Here is a 24,699-nt window from a genome sequence, read left to right as displayed (position 1 = left end):
TTAAATGTGAAGGCAAAACTGTAAAGCTTTTATTAGGTAATAAAGAATAATTTCAAGAATATCTTGGTGGTACTGAAGGATTTCTTAAAGAAGACATAATATAAAGGAATCATAAATGAAAAGAGAGTGAAAGGACAAGCCAGAGATGAAGGAGAATATATCTGCAAAACATGTGGGGGCGGGGAGGTTTGCAATAAATATAACTGAACAGTGACTAGAATCTACAGTATATAAAGAAGTACGTTTTAAAACCAGTCAGAGACAGACACAATAGGAAAATGGGCAAGAATAGAACAGGAATTTTACAGAAAAGAAAATATACATGGCCAATAAACACATGAAAAAATGATCAACCGGTCATCCAGGTAATGAAAATTAAAACCACATGAAGTTTATCACTCCACACCCACTAGATTGGCAACTATTTAAAATTCTGACAGAACATGGGGAATATAACTACATGGGGACCACTCAGCAACAGGACTCTCACACATTGGAATACTTTGGAAGACAGTTGGGTGTATATGTACCCTATGACCAAGTAATTCTAGGTATATACCTTAGAAAATTCTTATGCATCAGGATACATGAACAAGAATGTATTGTTGATAATAGCTAAAAACTGGAAACAATTGAAACTGTTGTTCCATCAACAGTAGAAAGAATAAATAGTGGTATAATCATACCACTGGAAAACTATACTGAAATGGAAATAAAAGAACTACAGCTATATGCAACATACGAACTTTTCACACACAACGTTGAATGGAAGATGTAAGACACAAAAGATTACGTACAGTATGATTCCACTTATACAAAGTTTAAAAGTAAAGAAAACTATTGGGTTGGCCAAAAAATTCATTCGGGTTTTTCCATAACATCTTACCAAAAACCCAAACGAACTTTTTGGCCAGCCCTATAAATTATGCTGTTTAGAGGTGCATACTCAGGTGGCAGTACTATCAAGAAAAGCAAAGTAATTGCTACCACAAGAGTCAGGAGTGGTTACCTCTAGAGGGAAGGGAGGGGATCATGACCTGTGAGGGCTATATATGGGTGCTAGAAATGTTTTGTTTTTCAACCTAAGTGTAACTACATGGGTGTTCACTTTAGAATTATTAATAAACTATATACATGATTTATGCAATTTTCTGTAGGTATGCTATATCTCACCAAAAAATGTATGAGTGAATCACATGTGTTGCTAAGCAGTGTAAACATTTTTGAGGAGCTTAACTCTAAAGGGAAGCAGATAAGGTAGCAGTTACAGGAGAATTCAGGATTGAAGGAATTTGTGTACATATGTTCAACGAAATACAGGTACAAGAATATTCATAGCAGCACTATTCATAATAGCTCCAACCTGGAAATTACCCAAATGCCCATCCAACAGTACAAAGAATAAATAAATTGTGGCATATTCACCAATGGAATATGTATAGTAATGAAAATGAATGAACTACAACTACATGCAATAATATGGATGAATCTCACAAGCATAATGTTGAGTTAGGGTTACTAGATTTAGCAAGAGAAAAAAAATACAGGGCATCTAGTTAAATTTGAATTTCAGATAAATGATGAATCATTTTTAATATATATATATATATGCTCCATGCAAAATGATTCACTGTTTATCTGAAATTCAAATTTAACTGGGCATCCTCTAATTTCTTTGGCAACCTTACATTGGACGAAAGAAGTCAGACACAAAGGTTACCCTCTGGGGAAGATAGAGACTGGAAGTGGGCACGGTGGTAATTCTGGGATGCTTGTAATATTGTTTCTTGATCTGGGTGCTAGTTACATGGGTATATTCATGCTGTGAACACCCACCAAACTGTATAATTATGATTTGGGCAACTTTCTATATGTATATTATTCTTCAATTGAATAATCTATCTGTTATCCATCTGTAATCTATTTATAATCTATCTGGCATGTTTTATATTCAAAGTCACAACAAAAAGTAGGGATAAACTTAACAAGAAATATACAGCACCCAAACTGACTAAAGGGAGAGAAATGCCTTGAATGGGTAATTTAATCCAGAATATAAATGGTCTATAAATATAAAAGTATATTCAATTCACTAATAACTACAGAAATGAAAATGAGATACCACATTTCACTTATCAAATTGGTAATAATACTTAGTAGAAAAGTGAAAAAACTTTAGAAAAATAAATAATCTCATGCCTTCATGGGAATTTTAAAAATGTAGAGGGATTTTAGGAAGATGGTAGGTTAAAGACATTCCAGATCCCCTCTATTCCCAAGTCGGATCCATCTACTCTGTTCTTGAGCCAAGTAGGTACTGCAGTCAGCCAAGAGAATGAGGTCACAGGATGGGTCTGAGACCTGAGACTAAGGGGTGATGCAGGGTTTTTCATCTCTGGAACAGATGAGAGCTCTGGGCTACTGGCCTGGGGTCTGATGTAGGAGAGCCAAAGTGCAAGGATGGGAACATAGTTCCTGGTGAAGACTTGGCCTGCAGGACTCTATGAACTCCTAGGGGACAGGTGATATTACCTATGTGAGTGTGCCAGGTTTTCCTGGATCTGAAAATGCTGAGAAGAAACTGAAGAGTTGGATTGGGTCCTCCCTACCTTGAGACAAGGACAGCACCAGAGAACAAGAGTATAGAGAGGCCCCTCTTGATGCCTCCCAAGAGTGTGACAAGCTGACTGACAACATGCCTGCTGCTACAGTCCTGGCTCATGGGCAGAAATCACTGTGGCTTTTCCACTCAACATAGCTGTTACAATGTAAGGCACCCCAGCATTAGACTTGAGCCCTAATGAGCAGACAAAAGAAAATAACAATACACGTAAGGAGACCCAGAAACCAATAAAAGAAAGAAGCAGAACGCTTAGAATAGGCCTTTTATGAAATAGAGTTGCTGAAAGGAAGTGGACAATTTGAGCTTAAAAAAGATCTCTCAAGGAGATTTAAGTACAGCTTTACTTTCTGGAACTAAAAGAATTAGATACAATTTACCAAAACCAGTAGCAATTATCATTCCAAATATAAAAACACTAAAACTATTCCAATTAAAATCAGAAACTAGATTCCTCCCAAGGAAAGCAACTTTACAAGCTCAGGATGTGTCCTTCATCATGTTTCTTGCTAATAAACAAAAAATAAGAGAATTAAATAACAGGAATAAATATTGGCAAAGAGATAATTTTCTTTTTACTGATATGACTTTATACTAAGAAAATTTAAGACTTTTGTTTTAAAAAAAAGCTTAGAACAGAGCTATATGGATCAAGATGGATGAATCTCACAAACATAACACTGAGGAAAAAATCAGTGATGAAAAAACAAATACATTATGAAACCACTTATGAAAAGTTTAGAAACAGGCAAAATATCACTACATATCATTAAGGGATACAAGAATAAGGAAATTAATGGAAAAGATAAACACCATATTCAGAATGGTAGTTACATTCACACCTCAATCTGATGCAACCTGCCCCGATTCCTTACCACTCAACTGATCACCAAAACCTCAGTGGACAAATCCGTTTCTTTTCAGTCCTCATCTTATGTAACCACTCTGAAACATTTGACTCAGGTAACAATCCCTTCGTCCTAGAAACTCTTACTTTGGTTTTTTAACTACTACTATCCTGTGTCCCTTGAACCTCTTTAACTGGCTCCTTTACTCTTGACTCTTAAATATTAGTGCTCCTCACTAATATTTAGTGCTGGCTCTCTTAATATCTAGTCTTTCTCTATAAAACTCTCTCTGGGCAACCTCACCCTTAGATTCCAAATATTTATCTCCAGCCCAGACGTTGCTTTTAAGTTCTAGTTCTGAATTTCCCCTTTCTTCCTGGACTTTTCTAATATGCATTCCAAATCTGACACATCCAAAATCAAACTCGTTATCGTTCTCTCTGCTGTCTGCTTCCTATATACCTGTGTCTTGCTTTCTCACTAGCTTCCCTTTCAGCTAATGGTATCTCCCACTTGATCTACGACTCAATTGTGATTTTGTCATAAACTTCTTTGCCTCATAAATCAAACCTGGCACTTGAGTACACCTCCTTCCTCCACCCCCAGTAATGCAATATGCAACAAAATTCTGATGAGCCATATCCACCCTCTGAAAATATCCTAGAGGGGCTAGCAACCTTCTTAGCTCTTGATAGGTAGAAAATGATTCCCTCTAACAGTGGGGGGCTTGGCTTTGGGAATGATATTTTGTTAGCTAAAGAAAACTTAATTCCGCTGGTACAAGTCACATACCCACAAGCCTCTTCCACCCTCAAAAATCTACCTCAAATGATGACAAGCACCCTAGCAAGCTCCTAGGGGGTCTTAGTTCATCTGAGCTTGTTTATAAATATCAGTAGGGCCCCTATATTCCTTATTAACCACCACTCAGAGCAAGTGAAACCACAGAAGATGGAATTAATAATTATTAAGAGGCTAATATATACTAGGAATTATGTTACATTTTTTTACAATATGAGTTCACTTAATCCTCACATCTTTGTGGGGGTATATATTCAAATCCTATTATACAAATGAGGAAATTGAAGCTCTGAAGTTAAAAAAAGGAACCTGGAATGTAGGGGCAAAACTCTCTAATGAAATTGAGTTAAATTCCTTTGAGAGCGCCTAAAAGTCTTTGAAAATGCTGCCAAGTGAGAAAGCCGGCAGCCACTTTTTTTTTTTCTTTTACTGTATGATATCATTTATAGGTGGACATACAAAAAAAAATTGAACTCACAGAAACAGAGAGCAGAAAAGTGGTTGCCAGGGGCTTGGGGATGGGGGAAACAGGAAAAGGTTGGTAAAAAAGTACAAATTTTCAGTTATAAGATTAATAAGGTCTGAGAATCTAATGTATAGCATGGTGACTAAAATTGATTATACTGTATTGTATAATTGAAAGTTACCAAGAGTACAACTTAAATGTAGATACTCTCACCAAAAAAAAAGGGATCAATGTGTTAATTAACTCAAGGGGGGTAATCCTTCCACAATGTATAAATATATCAAAGTATCACATTGTACACTTTAATATCTTACAATTTTATTTGTCAATTAAACCTCAATAAAGCTGAAAAATAAGGGTAATTATTTTGATAATCCACACATTATATAAGGCACCTACTAAGTTCCTGCAATTGATTAGGCTGGAGGACACAGATATGAAAAATAGTGAGGCAGTAGAATTGGGGGAACTTTTTCACAAGTTCACACTTGTTCAAGCACAGAGAGATAGAAAAGAAAGATCTGAAATGATTTTAGATTTCAAGCTTTTGTAATTAAGTCCAAACACACAAGGTGGTGTAATATATTAAATTGATATTTAGAAAAAGAAACAAACTTTGGAGAACTGGTAATGCGTTCAGTTTTAAACATTCTGAACTAGTGAGAAAACTAGTCTAAAAGGAAAGTTTCATTATGGTTAAGATGTTCAGAGAAGCAGTTAAGGCAGGAGATTTAGGTATATTATTTATCACCATACATAGAATTATAATAGAAATTAGTTTAAAATTCTGAGAGTGGATAAGAAAGATAAGATGTAAGATTAGATTGAAAAGTTTTGTGTGGTATCTCACAGGGACCGATAATTAATTGTTCAAGTCAGTTACATTAACTCCAATCAGCAAATATATTATGCAGTCATTCTGTGCCAGGTACCATTCTAAGTTTTGAGGATACAATGGTAAAAAATATAAACTCACTGCCTTTCCTCTAAGAGCCTATAGAATTCTTTGAGAACAGATCTTTATATCCATGATTAATAGTTTCCTATTACCTAGAACATATAATTTCAACTCCTACTTTTGGCATTTAATTATCTAAATGACTTGAACGAACCATTATTTACTGCTAATAGGCACATATACTTTTTGTTTACTCAGTGTAGTTTGATCCTTCTTCTGGAAACAGCACATTTTACTTAAAATTATTCTCTCCCCAACCCTCAATCTATGGGTTTACTTGGAGAGAGGGTGGAGTATTTGACCCCACCTGTAGTTCAGAGTGGGCATGTGACTGAAAGCCAGCCCATCTGAGCCTTTTATATCAAAGACCACAGTTCAGAAGGGGACAATTGGCCCTAATCACACCATCCAGACCTGAAGAGACTTCTGGAGAAGGACGGTAATGTTGGAGGAGGTCATGGTGTAATGGGGAAGAACAAATCTGATTCCATAACGGATCTGTTTCTTTTACTTTAACCTTTGTATTCTATTGCTTTTGCTACAAGTTAAGAATGTTGCTTGTAGCCTGAAATATACAGGATAGCCCATTCTCAAGGCTCTGCCCTTTAAAGATGTAACACTTTTCCATTCATATAGAGATAAAATGTTGCAGAACAGAGAATACCATTTGTCTTATTGGAGGTTTATAGGAACACTGTGACCAGACCTACTTAGACAGCTACAAGATCAATGGATTCTGGCACCAAGAAGTTTGTAGCAACAACCATACACACGCACCCCTTTTAGTATAAGAGAAGCTTGAATTCTAACTCCGGGAAGATGGTTCTTTGGGATACTAGTCCACCATCTTCTTGATCTGCTGGCTTTCCGAATAAAGTCACTATTCTTTGCCCCAACAATGCATCTTTCTATTTATTGGCCTGTTGTGCAGCGAGCAGTTAGTTCAAGCTTGGACTCAGTAATACTAGAGAGGATATTACCACAGATTGACCCATGAAATGGACCTGGGCATCTGGGGGCTCCTCATCCCCTTCCCTGTCCTTGGAACTTATGTGCTGTCCACCATTCCCACAGCTAGAGCCATTTTCAAGAATGCAGTCTCGAGAGAGTAAGGTCGTATTGAGACCATATGGACAGTGCACATGACTAAACTCAGTTAAGCCTCTATATAAACTTTAAGATTCTGGTGGGCAGGTGTGGAGATCCACTTGTCTTGCAGCTGCCCAACACAAGCCTCATGTTAAGTTCCCTTGCTTATTAAATCTGCCACCTACCAATCTGGAATGGCCCAGCAGCCACTTCTGAATCTATCACTGGTGGATCAGAAATGGCAAAATCCTTGAGACTGAAAGCAGATGAATTGGACTAACAGAAGAAAAAATATACAGGAGAACTGCTATGAAAAGGTGGTACCAACTCTAAGGGTAGTGTAGACTTGAAGGTAGTGGATCCAGCAAACAAGAGGGAGCCTTCGGACAACAATCAAGGTAATTGGTTGTAGTACCAAAGTAGGAGTAGGCCATTGGGCTAGTAGCCAATGATATGGCAGGAATAAGTCCAAGCACAAACATAAAAACATGTAGAATAAAACCTTCTGTTAAAAGAGAACACCCGATTGGGCATAAATGAATGAATGAATGAATGAACTCAAGATACATGGTTTCAATTAAGGGATGCAAAAAGACATACCAAGCAAGGGCTAACAAAGAGAAAGTAGGTGAAGATATATTAATCAGACAAAATAGACATAATCATCTAAGAAGACATATGCCATGACACTTTATGCAGCTAGCAACATAGCTTAAAAATATATAATACAGGGGGCTTCCCTGGTGGCGCAGTGGCTGAGAGTCCGCCTGCCGATGCAGGGGACATGGGTTCGTGTCCCAGTCTGGGAAGATCCCACATGCCGCAGAGCGGCTAGGCCCATGAGCCATGGCCGCTGAGCCTGCGCGTCCGGAGCCTGTGCTCCGCAACGGGAGAGGCTACAACAGTGAGAGGCCCGCGTACCGCAAAAAAAAAAAAAAAAAAAAAAAAAAAAAAAAATATATATATATATATATATATATATAAAATACATAAAGAAATACAAGGAGAAATTGACAAATCCTTGGTCATAATGTAAGAAAATAGCATATTAAGTAAATAACAAGACAGGACATGGAGACTCTGAATAATACAATTAATGAGTTTATCTAATAGGTATACATAGAACTATATACCTAACAAAAAACACACTCTTTTCAAATATACATGGAATATTAACAAAGCTCAAACAAGAGTCAGACAAAATTTCAAAAAACAGAAATCACACACATTCACTGATCATAATGCAATAAATCAGAAATTAACAACAAAAGAATACACAGAGACACCTTCTACCTAACTCTTAGGTTAAAGAGGAAATTAAAAAGGAAATCTCCTATTTAAAAATGAACAGTTAGAGTACTATTTCTCAAAATTATACGATTATATCCAAGTGGTACTTAGAGGAAAATGTATAGTTTTAAATAGAGCTTTTGGGACTTCCCTGGTGGCGTAGTGGTTAAGAATCCACCTGCCCATGCAGGGGACACAGGTTCGATCCCTGGTCTGGGAAGATCCCACATGCCGTGGAGCAACTAAGCCCGTGTGCCACAACTACTGTGCCTGTGCTCTAGAGTCTGCGTGCTGCAACTACAGAAGCCCGTGTGCCTAGAGCCCATGCCCTGCAACAAGAGAAGCCACCGCAATGAGAAGTCTGCGCACTGCAACGAAGAGTAGCCCCCGCTCACCACAACTAGAGAAAGCCTGCACACAGCAACGAAGACCAGATGCAGCCAAAAATAAATTAAATATATATATATATAAACTTGGCAAAATCTTCGAACCAAAACAAGGAGAGCATACATACAAAAAAAAGTTATAGGTTACTCTCTCATAGGAACAGATATATAAATACCCTAAATTGGAAACTAGTACGTGAATCCTGCAATGTACAGAAAGAGTAATTTATCATGATCAATTGGGGATGATTCAATGACAGAAAATTTATTTTTACAATTTATTCTATCAATAGGTTGAAAAAAAGAAAAACTACATGTTCATTAATTCCCAATCAATGATAAAATTCAATACTCATTTCTTATTTTAAAAATATATAATTCTTAGCAAACTAGGACTAAAAGGTCACTTCCTTAAGTTGATAAAGGCTATCTGCCAGTAGATTAAGGTGAAACACTAGCAATGTTCTGGTTAGAGCAAGAAAAAAGAAAAAAAAAGATGAGAATGGTTACTATCATTGGTACTATTCAACCCTACACTGAAAAAGATATGAAAAGAAATAAGATATAAATGTTGGAAAGGAAGAGGCCAAAGTATGTACTTGAAAATAATGTGAATACCTACCTAGGAAATCCAAGAAGCACAACTGACAAATTATGAGAAACTAAGAATGCAATTCAGACATGTGGTTAGATATAAGACGGAAATTTGAAAATTAATACTTTTCTTAAACAGGATTAGAAAATAAAAATAGAAAAAGAGGTATTCAAATAGCAACAAAAACTATAATATTCCAGAATAGGCCTACCAGGATATGTGGTGTAAGAATTACATTAAGAAAACTACAAAGCTTACTGAAAGACATAAAAGAAGACTTGAATAAATGCAGAGAGATCATGCTCATGGATGGGTAGGCTCAGTTATACTTAATCTATAAGCTGAATTTAAGTTCTCAATAAAAATCCCAAAAAGATTTTTCACAGAACCTGACAACTTGATTCTAAAATTCACCTGGACAAGAAAATAATCAAAACAGTTCTGATAAAAGAAAAGTGAGGTGAAACTTGCCCTCCCAGAGATTAAAATATACTGTGATGAACTGTATTTATTAAAAGGTTTGGGACTTCCTTGGTGGCGCAGTGGTTAAGAATCTGCCTGCCAATACAGGGGACACGGGTTCGAGCCCTGGTCCGGGAAGGTCCCACATGCTGCGGAGCAACTAAGCCCGTGCGCCACAACTACTGAGCCTGCACTCTAGAGCCTGTGAGCCACAACTAGTGAGCCTGCGTACCACAACTACTGAAGCCTGTGCGCCTAGAGCCCGTGCTCCGCAACAAGAGAAGCCACCATCATGAGAAGCCCACGCACTGCAACAAAGAGTAGCCCCCACTCGCAGCAACTAGAGAAAGCCCTCATGCAGCAACAAAGACCCAACGCAGCCAAAAATAAATAAATAATAAAAATAAAAAAATAAATAAAAGGTTTAAGAATAAACAAATTCACTAATAGGGCAGAATAGTGTCCAGAAATAGACACACACACATATGGTCAACTCAATACACCAAGATACTAAGTCAATTCAGTAGGTAAAGGACCTTCTTTTTAATAAATGGTGCTAAAAGAACTGGATATTCATGGGGGGTGGAGGATGATCTTCAACCCCTATTTCACTTTATAACCAAAAACTAATTCAAGATAGATTATACAACTAATGTAAAAGCTAAAACTATAAAGCTTCAAGTAGAAAACATAGGAAATTATTGTCATCACTTTGGGTATGCAAAGGTTTCTTGGATAGGATACCAACAGCTCTAAGCATTAAAGAAAAAAAACGATAAACTGAACTTCATCAAAATTAAAATTTTTGTGCAAATCAAAACTACAATGAGATACCACCTCACACTGGTCAGAATGGCCATCATTAAAAAGCCTACAAATAACAAATGCTGGAGAGGGTGTGGAGAAAAGGGAACCCTCCTACACTATTGGTACAAATGTAAGTTGGTGCAGCCACTATGGAAAACAGTATGGAGGTTCCTCAAAAAACTAAAAATAGAGTTGCCATATGATCCAGCAATCCCATTCCTGGGCATATATCCAGACAAAACTATAATTCAAAAAGATACATGCGGGCCTCCCTGGTGGCGCAGTGGTTGAGAGTCCGCCTGCCAATGCAGGGGATACGGGTTCGTGCCCCGGTCTGGGAGGATCCCATATGCCGCGGAGCGGCTGGGCCCGTGAGCCATGGCCGCTGGGCCTGCGCATCCGGAGCCTGTGCTCCGCAACGGGAGAGGCCACAACAGTGAGAGGCCCGCATACCGCGAAAAAAAAAAAAAATACATGCACCCCTATGTCCATAGCAGCACTATTCACAATAGCCAAGACATGGAAACAACCTAAATGTCCATCGACAGATGAATGGATAAAGAAGATGTGGTACATATATACAACTGAATACTACTCAACCATAAAAAAGAATGAAATAATGCCATTTGCAGCAACATGGATGAGCCTAGAGATTATCATACTAAGTGAAGTAAGTCAGAAAGAGAAAGACAAATAACCATATGATATCACTTATATGTGGAATCTAAAATACGACACAAATGAACATACCTATGAAAGAGAAACAGACTCACAGACATAGAGAACAAACCTGTGGTTGCCAAGGGGGAGGAGGGAGTAGGGGCGGGAAGGATTGGGAGTTTGGGATTAGTAGATGTAAGCTATTATATTAAACAACAAGGTCCTACTGTATAGCACACTATAGTCAATATCCTATGATAAACCATAATGGAAAAGAATATGAAAAAGAATATATATATATATATGTATAAACTGAGTCAGTTTGCTGTACAGCAAAAATTAACAAAACATTGTAAATCAACTATACTTTAATAAAATTTTTTTAAAAAGCTATGATGGGGAATTCCCTGGCGGTCCAGTAGTTAGGACTCAGCACTTTCACTGCCGTGGCCCAGGTTCAGTCCTTGGTCTGGGAACTAAGATCCCACAAGCTGCGTGGTGCAGCAAAACAAAACAAAACAAAACCAAAAACAAACAACAAAAAACTATGATGAGATGTATTTGACACCCACTAGAATTTCTAAGACACCATCTTTATTTATGAAGCTGTGATAAGATGGAACTTTCAATAACATTGCTGGAGTATAAAACAGTACAAACCATATTACAGAACTGTTAGGCACTTTCTTATAAAATGAAGCATATATCTACCTCTTCCACTCCTAGGTAATTACCCAAGAGAAATGAAGATGTATGTTAACAAAAAGACCTGTACACGAATGTTCAGGGCAGCCTTATTCATAATAGCTAAAAACTGGAAATAACCCTAATTTCCATCAATAGGAAACTTGAAGAACAAATAGTAGTATAATCATACAATGGAATACTACTCAGCAGTACAAAGGAACACATTATTTTTTTTTAAAGATGTTGGGGGTAGGAGTTTATTAATTAATTAATTTATTTTTGCTGTGTTGGGTCTTTGTTTCTGTGCGAGGGCTTTCTCTAGTTGTGACAAGCGGGGGCCGCTCTTCATCGCGGTGCACGGGCCTCTCACTATCGCGGCCTCTCTTGTTGCGGAGCACAGGCTCCAGATGCGCAGGCTCAGTAGTTGTGGCTCACGGGCCCAGCCGCTCCGCGGCACGTGGGATCCTCCCAGACCAGGGCACGAACCCGTGTCCCCTGCATTAGCAGGCAGACTCTCAACCACTGCGCCACCAGGGAAGCCCAAGGAACACATTATTAATCAAAGCAAGAACATGAAAAAAATCTGCCCAAAAAATCTTAAGATGAGCAAAAGAAGCCAGACACATGAAAAAATTATATTATTCCATTTATATGAAGTCTAAGAACATGTAAAATTAATCTATGGTGACAGAAGTCAGAAAGTGGTTGCTTAAACTGGAATGTGGGAAGGGTGGATTGACTGGAAAGAGCACAAGAGAACTTTCTAGGGGAGATGGAAATGTTTTTTATCATGTTTTGGTTGTAGTTACATGAGGGCATACAACTATCAAAACTCAAGAAATTGAGCATTTAAAATATGTGCATTTTATTGCGTATAAACTTTACCTCAAGAAAAAAGTATATAGGAAGAAATACACACATAAGACATGAATCGAAAGATTAACAAAGTTAAAAAATGAGACTAAGAAAAATATATGCAACAAGGGATTAATATCTAGAATACAGAAATAACTCCTAAAGTCAACAGGAAAAATAACAAGAAAAACAAGAAAAAGTCAACCTGAAAGAAAAAAACCAAATCAAAACAAAGGGTATGAGCAGGGAATTCACAGAAATGGAAAGAGAAATGGCCAGTAACATAAAAAGATGCTTAATTTCATAAGTAATTGGGGAAATACAAGTTCTAAAAAAATAACATGCAATGTTCAAGATAGGGGAAAATAAAAAAGGTCAATAATATCCAATATTGTCAATGGTACAGTGAAACACAGTCTCATATATTGTAGGTATGTGCATACTGGGACAGACATTTTAGAGGACAATATTTAGCAGTATTTAAAAATCTGAAATGTGCACACCCTTCAAACTAGCAATTCCTCTTCCACGTATATAACCTAGAGAATACTCTCACTTGTATATCACATACAAGGTTATTGACTGAGGCATCATTTTGCAATAGCCAGAAACTGAACAATCTAAATGTCAGTCAAAATAGGAATAGTTAAACTAAAGGTAGACTTTGTATACTGTGGAATCCTAGATAGCAGTTGTAAAAATGAGGTAGACTTATATACTAATACAAAAAGATTTCAAACATATATTGCTGAGATAAAAGCAAGCTGAAAAACAATATATGAAGTATGATAGCATCTATCTTTAAAAACAACAGGAAAGGGCTTCCCTGGTGGCGCAGTGGTTGAGAGTCCACCTGCTGATGCAGGGGACACGGGTTCGTGCCCCGGTCCGGGAAAATCCCACATGCCACAGAGCGGCTAGGCCCGTGAGCCATGGCCGCTGAGCCTGCACGTCCAGAGCCTGTGCTCCGCAACAGGAGAGGCGCATACCGCAAAAAAAAAAAAACCAACAGGAAACACCAATAAAAATATATACACAGAAAAACTTGAATGCTACCCACCAGGCAGGTAAAAGTAGTTACCTCTAGATTAGGATTAGGTGGTAAATCAGGGGGGATTTTATCTTCATCCATATTGCTTATGTTTGTATACCAGGAATTGATTCATGTATTACTTGTGTAATTAAAAGGAAATAAATTGATTTAACAATGCCAAAATTTTAAAAGGCATATAACAAATGTATTACTAAATGTGCATATATATATACGTATATAGAAAAATATCTGGTGATGATACACACCCAACTTAATAGCCATGGTCAAACAAGAGCCTGGCTGAAAACTTAAAAGGAAGATCTGGGGAGTGAAATGTCCACTGGGGACTTTATTTTTTTTATAATTTTTTAAAAAATAAATTTATTTATTTATTTTTGGCTGTGTTGGGTCTTTGTTGCTGTGTGCGGGCTTTCTCTAGTTGCAGCAAGTGGGGGCCACTCTTCGTTGTAGTGCACGGGCTTTTCATTGTGGCTTCTCTTGTTGCAGAGCATGGGCTCTAGGCACTCGGGCTTCAGTAGTTGTGGCACGTGGGCTCAGTAGTTGTGGCGCACGGGCTTAGTTGCTCCACGGCATGTGGGATCTTCCCGGACCAAGGTTCGAACCCATGTCCCCTGCACTGGCAGGCGGATTCTTAACCACTGCACCACCAGGGAAGTCCCTCCACTGGGGACTTTATTTTATTTTATTTATTTTTTAACATCTTTATTGGCGTATAATTGCTTTACATTGTTGTATTAGTTGCTGCTCTATAACAAAGTGAATCAGCTATACGTAAACATATATCCCCATATCCCCTCCCTCTTGCGTCTCCCTCCCACCGTCCCTATCCCACCTCTAGTCCACTGGGGACTTTAAAAAGCTCTGATATATTGCTGGAGAAAGCCATGTGCATGCTCAGGAAAGACCTAAAAATGTCAGTAAAGACCTAAAAGGCCCTCATCTTGTACCTCTGGCTGACTTTGAGACCCTGCTCAAGAAGTAAAGACTAAGACAGATTGTAAAGAACCTTAGCATTGAAGGTAAGCCGCAACACAAACTCAGAGCCCTAGGCAAATGGTGGCAGAGTTATAGGTTCAAGGCATTTAAGGAAATGAGACCAATCACTAGCTAACTACTAAAGTAACTGAGCAGACACTTCTGTGACCACAAACTATGGGGAGTTGTAGAATTAGTCCAGTAAAGTCATTAAAGGTATAAAAACAGTAAGTTAGATTTATTTTAGGAATACAAGATGGTTTAGCATCCAAAAAGCAATTAATGTAATATACCAACAGAAGAACCAAAATAACGTGATCATGTCAATAGATGATGAGAAAACATTTGACAAATTCATGATAAAAACGCTCAATGAACTAGGTATAGAAGGGAATTTCCTCAACCTGATAGGGGCATCTGTGAAAACCCCCCAGCTAACATCATACTTAATAGTAAAAGACTGGGGCTTCCCTGGTGGCACAGTGGTGGAGAGTCGGCCTGCCGATGCAGGGGACACGGGTTCGTGCCCCAGTTCAGGAAGATCCCACATGCCGCAGAGTGGCTGGGCCCATGAGCCATGGCCGCTGAGCCTGTGCACCCGGAGCCTGTGCTCCGCAACGGGAGAGGCCACATCAGTGAGAGGCCCGCGTACCGCAAAAAAAAAAAGAAAAAAAAAGACTGAATGCTTTTCCCCTAAGATCAGGAACAAGACAACAACATCCACTCACGCCACTTCTATTCAACACTGTACTGGAGGTTCTAGCCAGGACAGTTAAGCAAGAAAAGGAAATAAAGGTATCCAGACCAGAAAGGAAGAAGCAAAACCATCTCTGTTCACAGATGACATGATTTTGTAAACAGAAATCCTGAAGAATCCATCAAAAAACTATTAGAAATAACAAGCTTAGCAAGCTTGCAGGCACAAGATCAATATACAAAGCTCAATAAATAGTTAGAAAATGAAATTAAGTAAAAACAATTCCATTTACAAAAGCATTGAAAAGAATAAAATATTTAGGAATAAATTTAACAAAAGAAGTGTAAAACTTGTACTCCGAAAATTAAAAAAAATTCTGTTGAAAGATATTAAAGAAGACCTAAATAAATGGAAAGACCTCTGATGTTTATGAATTGAAGGACTTGAAAGAACTGAAAGATGCCAACACTCCCTAAATTGACCTACAGATTCAACACAATCCCTGTGAAAATCCCAGCTGGCTTCTTTGCAGAATATGACAAGCTGACCCTAACATTCATATGAAAATGCAAAGGACCCAGAACAGCCAAAACAATCTTGAAAAAGAACAAAGTTGGAGCCCTCACACTTCCCCATTTCAAAATTTATTACAAAGCTACAGTAATGAGGACAGTGTAGTAATGGCATAAGGATACACATATAGATGAATGGAATAGAACTGAGAGTCCAACTGCTTCTTGACAAGGATGCCAAGACAATTCAATGGGTAAAGAATAGTCTTTTCAACAAATGATGCTGGGATAACTGAATATCTACATGCAAAAGATTAAAGTTTGGACTGCCACTCTACACTATATACAAAAATTAACTCTAGGGGCCTCCCTGGTGGCGCAGTGGTTGAGAGTCCGCCTGCCGATGCAGGGGATGCGGGTTCGTGCCCCGGTCTGGGAGGATCCCATATGCCGCGGAGCGGCTGGGCCCGTGAGCCATGGCCGCTGAGCCTGTGCGTCCGGAGCCTGTGCTCTGCAACGGGAGAGGCCACAACAGTGAGAGGCCCGCGTACAGCAAAAAAAAAAAAAAAAAAAAAATTAACTCTAAATGGATCTCCGACCTATATATAACATTGAAAACTATAAAACTCTTAGAAGAAAACAGAGACGTAAATCTTTGTGACCTTGGATTAGGCAATGATGTTTTAGATATGATGCCAAACACCAAGCAACAAGAGAAAAAACAGATGAATGGAATTCATCTAAAAATTTTAAATGTGTGCTTCAAAGGACACCATCAATAAAGTGAAAAAGCAACCCAAAGAATGGAAGAAAACATTTGCAAAGCATAATATAACTGATATGGGGCTAGTATCCAGAATGTGTAAAGAACACACACAACTCAACAATAAAAAGATAAATAACCCAATTTAAAAAATGGGCAATGGGGCCTCCCTGGTGGCGCAGTGGTTGAGAGTCCGCCTGCCGATGCAGGGGATACGGGTTCGTGCCCCGGTCTGGGAGGATCCCATATGCCGCGGAGCGGCTGGGCCCGTGAGCCATGGCCGCTGGGCCTGCGCATCCGGAGCCTGTGCTCCGCAACGGGAGAGGCCACAACAGTGAGAGGCCCGCATACCGCAAAAAAAAAAAAAATAAAAAAAATAAAAAATGGGCAATGAATCTGAATAGACATTTTTCCAAAGAAGATACACGAATTGCCAAGAAGCGCATGAAACATTATTAGCCGTCAGGGAAATGCAAACCAAAACCACAATGAGGTACCACTTCATACTCACTAGGATGGCTATAATTAAAGACATAATAAAACTAAGAATATGGAGAAATTACAATCCTTTATATATTGCTGGTAAGAAGGTAGAATAGGTACAGTTGCTATGAAAAACAGTCTGACAGTTCTTCAAAAAGTTAAACATAGAGTTATCATTTGACTGAGCAATTCCACTTAGGTGTATACCCAAGAGAAATAAAAATACACATCCACACGAAAACTTATACATCAGTGCTCATAGCAGCATTACTATAAAAACCAAAAGTGGAAACAACCCAAATGTCCGTCAACAAGTGAATGGATAAATAAAAACTTAATATATTCATGTAGTGGAATATTGTTTGGCAGTAAAAAGGAATGAAGCACTGATACATGTTACAACATGATGAACCTTGAAAAGATGTTAAATGAAAGAATCCAGTCACAAAAGATCACATATTGCATGATTACATTTATATGAAATGTCCAGAATAGGCAAATCCATAAAGACAGAAGAATTAGTCACTGCCTGGAGGTGGGGTGGCAGGGGGTGGACAATGGAAAAACATGAGTGACTGCTAATGGGTATAGGTTTCTTTTGGGGGTGATGAAAATATTCTAAAATTTATTGTGGTGATAGTTGTACAACTTTGTGAATATACTAAAAAATCACTGAATTGTACACTTTAAAAAAGTGGGTTTTATGGTATATTAATTACATATTAATTTTTTTTAAAGAAATTTAAACAGCTACCATATGACCCACGTATAACACTCCTCGGTTATACCTAAAGAGAAATTAAAACACTTGTCCACACAAAAACTTATATATAGATGTTCACAGAGCAATATTCAAAATAGTCAAATTGGATACAACTGATGAATGGGCAAACAAAATGTTGTATATCTGTACAATGGAATATGATTTAGCAATAAAATGAAGTGATGATACACACTGCAACATGGATGATCCTTGAAAACCTTATGTTAAGTGAAATAAGACAGTCACAAAAGACCATAAATTATAGGATTCCATTTGTATGAAATATAGGTTAGTGGTTGCCTAGGGCTAGAAAAGGGGGCTGGGATGGGGAGTGACTGCTAATGGGTATGAGTTTCTTTTTGGAGGTGATGAAAATGTTCTAAAATTAGATTGTGGTGATGGCTGCGCAACTCTGAATAGACAAAAGTCCATTGAAATGTACAGTTTAAACAGGTGAATTTTATGGCATGTGAATTATATCTCAATAAAGCTGTTAAAAAAAACTCAGAGGGCTTCCCTGGTGGTGCAGTGGTTAAGAATCCGCCTGCCAACGCAGGAGACACGGGCTCGAGCCCTGGTCTGGGAAGAGCCCACATGCGGCAGAGCAACTAAGCCCGTGTGCCACAACTACTGAGCCTGAGTGCCTAGAGCCGTGCTCCACAACAAGAGAAGCCACTGCCCGCGCACCGCCATGAAGAGTAGCCCCTGCTTGTCGCAACTAGAGAAAGCCTGCGTGCAGCAACAAAGACCCAACACAGCCAAAAATAAATATATAAATTAATTTAAAAAACAAAAAAACCTCAGACTGTACACCTAAAAAAAGATAGAGGAGGCAAAAGAACCTTTAAAACTAGTCTTAGAAGGATAAATCTCAAAGTACAAACATAGAACAAAAAGGGCACTTTTAAATACATTCAGAACAAAAAGCTGAATGAGGAAGAAATAGGTCTCTGCCCTGTGCCAGCAGTATAATAATGATAGATGACAAAGAGGTAAAATTCCTCAATTACTATTTCTGCTTCTGCCTTCTCAGTTCCCAAGAGGGAACTGAAGCCCAATATGAGTAAAGAACTCATTGTAGTAAGGTAGTAAGCAAGAACTCAACTACTTTAATAAGAGTTCAAATGTCTTGTACCAGATGAATTATAGCTGAGGGAACTGAGAGTAATTTCAAACAAGAACACTGAAGCTATGTCAATGATATTTGAGGAATCACAGAGAAGGATGTTCCGGAAGACTGGGCAGATGTAATTTCAATTTCCGAAAAAAGAGAGGTAAGTTAATTCCATAAATTACAGACCAGTCAGTTTGATATAAGTCTTCTAGATTATTATAGGGATGGCTTGCAAGAACCTAGAAATGGAAGAATAAGCACTAGATGCCAGCTTGAATACACTTAGAAAAAGTCAATTTAGGCTAATCCTTATTTCTTTTTTGTACTGTTACTAAGCTGGCAGCTATGAAAAATATGGTAGACATATAGTATATCTGGACATTAGCAAGGCATTTGACAAAATCTTTTATGAGATCCTTAAGCACAAAATTGAGAAATGGGAGCTGGTTGTTAATTTTTGTTAGCTAGATTAATAACTGCTTGAAAGACCATTCCCAAAGCATGCAGATTACCAGGTCATTATCATGCTAGACGCAGGTTTCTAATAGCATATACCATGGGGTTCTCCTAGCCTTAGGAGCTTCATCATTTATATCCAACCACTTAAATGAAGATATGGAAACCATGCTGATGAGGTTTATAAGTGACAACATCTGGGAAGGATAGTGAATACTTGGGATGACAGAATCAGGATATTGATTTTAATTATAAGTAGTTGGGGGTAAAACAAAACAAAACTAAAACTTGCCTGGGCCAGATGAAACCAAACCAAGGACCAGATCCAAATCTCATACCTAAATTAGAAAATGAGTGCAAGGGAGAGAAACAATTTTTCACTGTTTCTGAAATCAGCCTCAAAGTTGAATTGTAGCTACTGTTAGAATGTGACCTGAAATATTCCAGTCAAGACACCAGCAACAGCAATGAGAGTACTAGAAGTTTTTATCTACGACTGTAGCCTTAATTATTCTCACCCTCTTTTAGACGATCCCCTTCGGCCTTGGTTTTCTTCTGTCTTTCTGATCCAGCAAGGTCTACAAGATGCAGCTTGGAGCGAAAGCTGCTGTTCCTGTGATGATAACAGGACACAAGTGAGAATGGTACACAAGCTTGAGGGTAGGTTGAGTATCAAAGCTCACATGCCGGCTCTCATTTTCTTTCATGTCAGTCCAAATGGCTCCATTCATTACTCATGCTCAGAGTACTAATGTCTGGTTATTTTTCAAATCAAGAAGCAACCTATTATTCAACTTTAGTAGAACTAATGTTAAAAATCTTGACTCTTACTTGTAACTTGAACTTACTTGTCACTTTTCTTTCTTTGCTCTATGGAGATTGTAAAGATGGCATGAGATCGGGATGACTGGGAGTTCATAGCTGTGGAGGCCACAGTCCTACAGTTGTTGCCCTGCTCCAAACAGGAAACAGTATCCAGGGCGACTAAAACAGTCTTCTCAGTGAGTCCCACAATCTAATTCAGAGAAAGAAAAAACTCTCTTATGATTCTACTTCAAATACTTCATCAGAAATATAAGGATTGGTGGTTTAAATAATAATGCCTTGGGCTTCCCTGGTGGCGCAGTGGTTGAGAATCTGCCTGCTAATGCAGGGGACACGGGTTCAAGCCCTGGTCTGGGAAGATCCCACATGCCGCGGAGCAACTAGGCCCGTGAGCCACAACTACTGAGCCTGCGCGTCTGGAGCCTGTGCTCCGCAACAAGAGAGGCCACGACAGTGAGAGGCCCGCGCACCGCGATGAAGTGGCCCCTGCTTGCCACAAATAGAGAAAGCCCTCGCACAGAAACGAAGACCCAACACAGCCAAAAATAAATAAATAAATACATTTATTAAAAAATAAAATAAAAATAAATAAATAAATAAAAAATAATGCCTTAGTGTTCCAGTAGAACCTTAATAAATAGTCATGGTAATAAGGGCTGGGTTGTTTTAAATTTTTATTTTATTTATTTTTGGCTACGTTGGGTCTTCATTGCTGTGTGCGGGCTTTCTCTAGCTGTGGCGGGCGGGGGCTACTCTTTGCTGCGGTGCACGGGCTTCTCATTGCGGTGGCTTCTCTTGTTGTGGAGCACGGGCTCTAGGTGTGTGGGCTTCAGTAGTTGTGGCTCGCAGGCTCTAGAGCGCAGGCTCAGTAGTTGTGGCGCACGGGCTTAGTTGCTCCATGGCATGTGGGATCTTCCTGGACCAGGGCTCGAACTCATGTCCCCTGCATTGGCAGGCGGATTTTTAACCACTGTGCCACCAGGGAAGTCCCATAAGGACAGTTTTAACTAGCAACTCTGTGATCACTGCAAACCAAGGTCTCCAATCTTTGCTGGGGACCTCCAAAACAAGGATGCCAGTCAATACTGGAGCTACAAAAGACCTCTAGATTTTATGGTAGCAATGGATATGTGCCTTCCAGGGAGCCCCAAGTGAAGGTAAGTTTTGGCCCTAAGGACAGCAAGGGCAACACAAATAGCTATGGTATTTGTATTTCTCTTTGCTACATTCTCCTCCATGTGGCCTTGTGTTCCTCCCTATATCTTGGACCCATTTTATACCTCATATTCACTAGGTAAAATAGCATGGTACACTTTCCACTGGATTAGGAAGTCAGGAAAACAGGGTCTTAGGCTTGGTACTGTATCTACCCAGGAGAATTTGTACAAGTTAAAATCTCTTGGAGCCTCTGGAGATTGAACTAGATGATTATGAAGTCCCTTCTAGCCTCAATATGCTATGATTTTATTACCCCATAGCTCCCAAATCTATATCTGTGGCCCTAATTTCTAGTCCTATACTTCAAATTGCCTGCTACTTACACTTTGACATCAGCAAATTATAAAACTAAACTCATCTTCCTTCCACCAACACTGATTCTCTCCACTACTTCTTCGTTTCTACTAAGATCTCTATTCTCAAAACCTCAGATTCGCCTTTAATTCCTGCTATTCCCCCATATCTCACCTATCACCAACTCCCAGTCATTCTTCTTTTGTATCCATTGTTTCCTTTTCCTTTCCACATCTACCTGCCTAATCCAGGCCCATATTACTTCATGCCTGAAAAATAAGGCTAAGTTTCCCTAAATTTTCCTTCCTCATCCTAGTTTTTCTCCTTTTCAATCCATTCTTGTTTAGCCTTCCGAAAATCCTGCTTCCTAAAATGTCACCAAACTCCTAAGCCCTATGCTAGATAATGAGGGTACAAAGAGATTTTAAGATACTCTCCTGGGCCTCCCTGGTGGCGCAGTGGTTGGGAGTCCGCCTGCCGATGCAGGGGATACGGGTTCGTGCCCCAGTCTGGGAGGATCCCATATGCCGTGGAGCGGCTGGGCCCGTGAGCCGTGGCCGCTGGGCCTGCGCGTCCGGAGCCTGTGCTCCGCAGCGGGAGAGGCCACAACAGTGAGAGGCCCGCATACCGCAAAAAAAAAAAAAAAAAAAAAAAAAAAGATACTCTCCTAACCTCCCGGGAGCTAACCTAGTCAGAGATATACATAAGATAAAAACTTGGTAAAAGTAGCCAGTGCAATCCTTCATTTGGAAGTATTAAGTAGCTTACATACTATTCACAGGGAAAGAAACTAAGCTCTTTAGCCTGGCTTCATAATCTGGTCCTAACATATCTCCTATTACTTCCCAACCCATATCCTCTAATGCAGACAGACCAATCTAGTCTTATTACCCCCAGGAATATATTTTCTGCTTTCCTGCTTAAGCTATTCCTTACTACAAGAATAACCTTACTTCTTTACTTACTTATATTCCATCCATCCCAATTGAAGAGTGCTCACAAACTTGTCCTTACCCTTCCCAATTTGAGTCAGAAACTTAACACTTCTCCGTATTGCAAATTTTCCCTCAAATAGTGCTTGGGATTTAATTCCTGCCTTGGTATAGGACATATAAAAGATCTTAGTACTGGGTCAAGAGCCGGCTCAGTACCAACATTCTTTCTGGTGACAGCATGCATTTTACCCAGGTTTCTTATCCCCACTATCCAAACTGTCTTTCTGTATCCCACGCTTATCAGGCTTTCAAAATAAGTCTTGATTCTTCAAGCCTTGCTTTAGTGCCTGGCTAATGACTTAACGACCCAGAAGGAAAAAAATTTCAGTAGCATAGGCACCTGCCCCTCAAGCACCTGCACCCTAAATTTCAGCTTTCTCTGCAGGGAAGAGAAGGAGAGAAAGATGGATAAGGTATTATTTTACCAAGTTTTCCTAAGTCTGTACTACCCTATTCTCATCCACTTTCCACCTCAAATTCTCCCACTCCTGAATACTCAAGCTGCTGCTAGAACCAAGCTCTGCCTGTTTTCAACACTGGCTCCTGGATTTGGTCCACTCCCGTATACAATACTCCCAACCTTGCCTCAAACTTTGTTCAGCTACAGCTCCTCAGCCTACATCTATACCATGTGATGGAAGCCTCTCAAATAAGCGATCTCTTCTTCCTATGGTACTTATAAATTTAAAATTTTTGTATTGTTTTACTTTCTAAATATCACTCCAGAGATCTAGCACAATGTCTATTACAGTGTTGTCTAACAGAATTTACTATGACCATGTTTTATATCTGTGCTATCCAATACAGTAGCCACTAGTCACGTAGCTATTGAGCACTTGATATGTGGCTGGTAACTGAGGGACTGAATTTCAAATTATATTCAATTTTAGTTCATTTAAGTTTAAATAGCCATTTGTGGCTAGTGGCTACCATACTGGACAGCCCAGTCTCAGAACTCTGTAAATAGCCAATAAATATTTAATTGATATTAGCATTCCCTCAAGAGGTAATAGGAAGGTGATAAAACTTCCTTCCCCACAAAATTTCCCATCTAGGAATTCTAGGTTAACAAAGGGAATTAGGACCACACAAAATCTGAAAGACTGAGATGTTAGTAGTCATTTAAAACCACAGTGGCAAATAAAAGGAGTGTGAACTTTAGTAGTGGCCAACATTTTAAAATAACATCAAATCAGAGAAAAACACACCTTTATGCCTTCCTTAGGATCCTCCCGTATATTTATTTGAGGGGCTTTCTCACGAGATGGGCACAGAAGATCCAAGATTTCTTCATTGTAAATCTGGTATTGTTGAAAACAAAGTGGTAAAAACAAGATGTTAACAGTGGTAATTGAGGAGTGGTGGGACCACAGGTGATTTTTAAAATTCTTTATGACTTTCTGTATTAAAAAAATTTTTTGCAACAAACATATTATTTTTATAATTAAGAAAAGGATTTTAACCCTACATGTAACCATTTGATACTCATAGGAATAAATTCACATATTACTTGTAACAAAACTGAGACTGCTCTCTTGAGAGAATGTTTCTCAGGAATAGCAGACACAATGAAAGCTACATGGGTGCCCAAATTCAGTTCTTTGATGGTGTCATGACAACATCACCTTCACCAATTTTGTTAAAATGTAAGCAATGGGTCCTTAGTGGAGGGTGGAAGTGGGAAGCAAAAGGGAGAGGTAGCAACCAATATTTCAACAACAACCAGAACTTTAAGTACCAAAACAGTGTTTGCACATAGTAAGCACCATGTTTGTTTGCTATTATTGCTGTTGCTACTATTTAATATAGCAGGTTCCTAAGTTATTTTTACATTTGGTCACCTTGGCCACAACTGGGTTAATCAAGAGTTTCAAGAAGGTTAATCTTAATGATGTTTAACTCCCCATCTTCCACCTCTATACCTCCTATAGCAACTAACATATTGAGATTCAACTTCAGGATGAAGTATTCACATACTATTTATAATTGCATGTTTAAATTATATACATTTAATTATTGCTCCTTA

General features: G+C 38.8%; 1 protein-coding gene across 2 annotated transcripts in view; it reads right to left on the bottom strand.

The window, feature by feature from the left end:
• The window catches only part of KIF4A (kinesin family member 4A), a 129,177-nt gene that overhangs the window by 99,382 nt on the left and 5,096 nt on the right, over positions 1-24,699 (bottom strand). For both annotated transcript variants that reach the window (XM_082609877.1, XM_082609878.1), the window contains exons 5-7: positions 23,882-23,974; positions 20,190-20,356; positions 19,860-19,954 (exon numbers count right to left, since the gene is read on the bottom strand). In XM_082609877.1, the coding sequence (XP_082466003.1) occupies positions 19,860-19,954; positions 20,190-20,356; positions 23,882-23,974 (355 nt within the window). The remainder of the gene's footprint in view (positions 1-19,859; positions 19,955-20,189; positions 20,357-23,881; positions 23,975-24,699) is intronic.

This window comes from Mesoplodon mirus (assembly GCF_964341445.2).
Source record: "Mesoplodon mirus genome assembly, chromosome: X".
Taxonomy (NCBI): Eukaryota; Metazoa; Chordata; class Mammalia; order Artiodactyla; family Ziphiidae; genus Mesoplodon; species Mesoplodon mirus.
The sequence above is the reverse complement of the archived record's forward strand: the minus strand, read 5'-3'. Positions and strand labels throughout refer to the sequence as shown.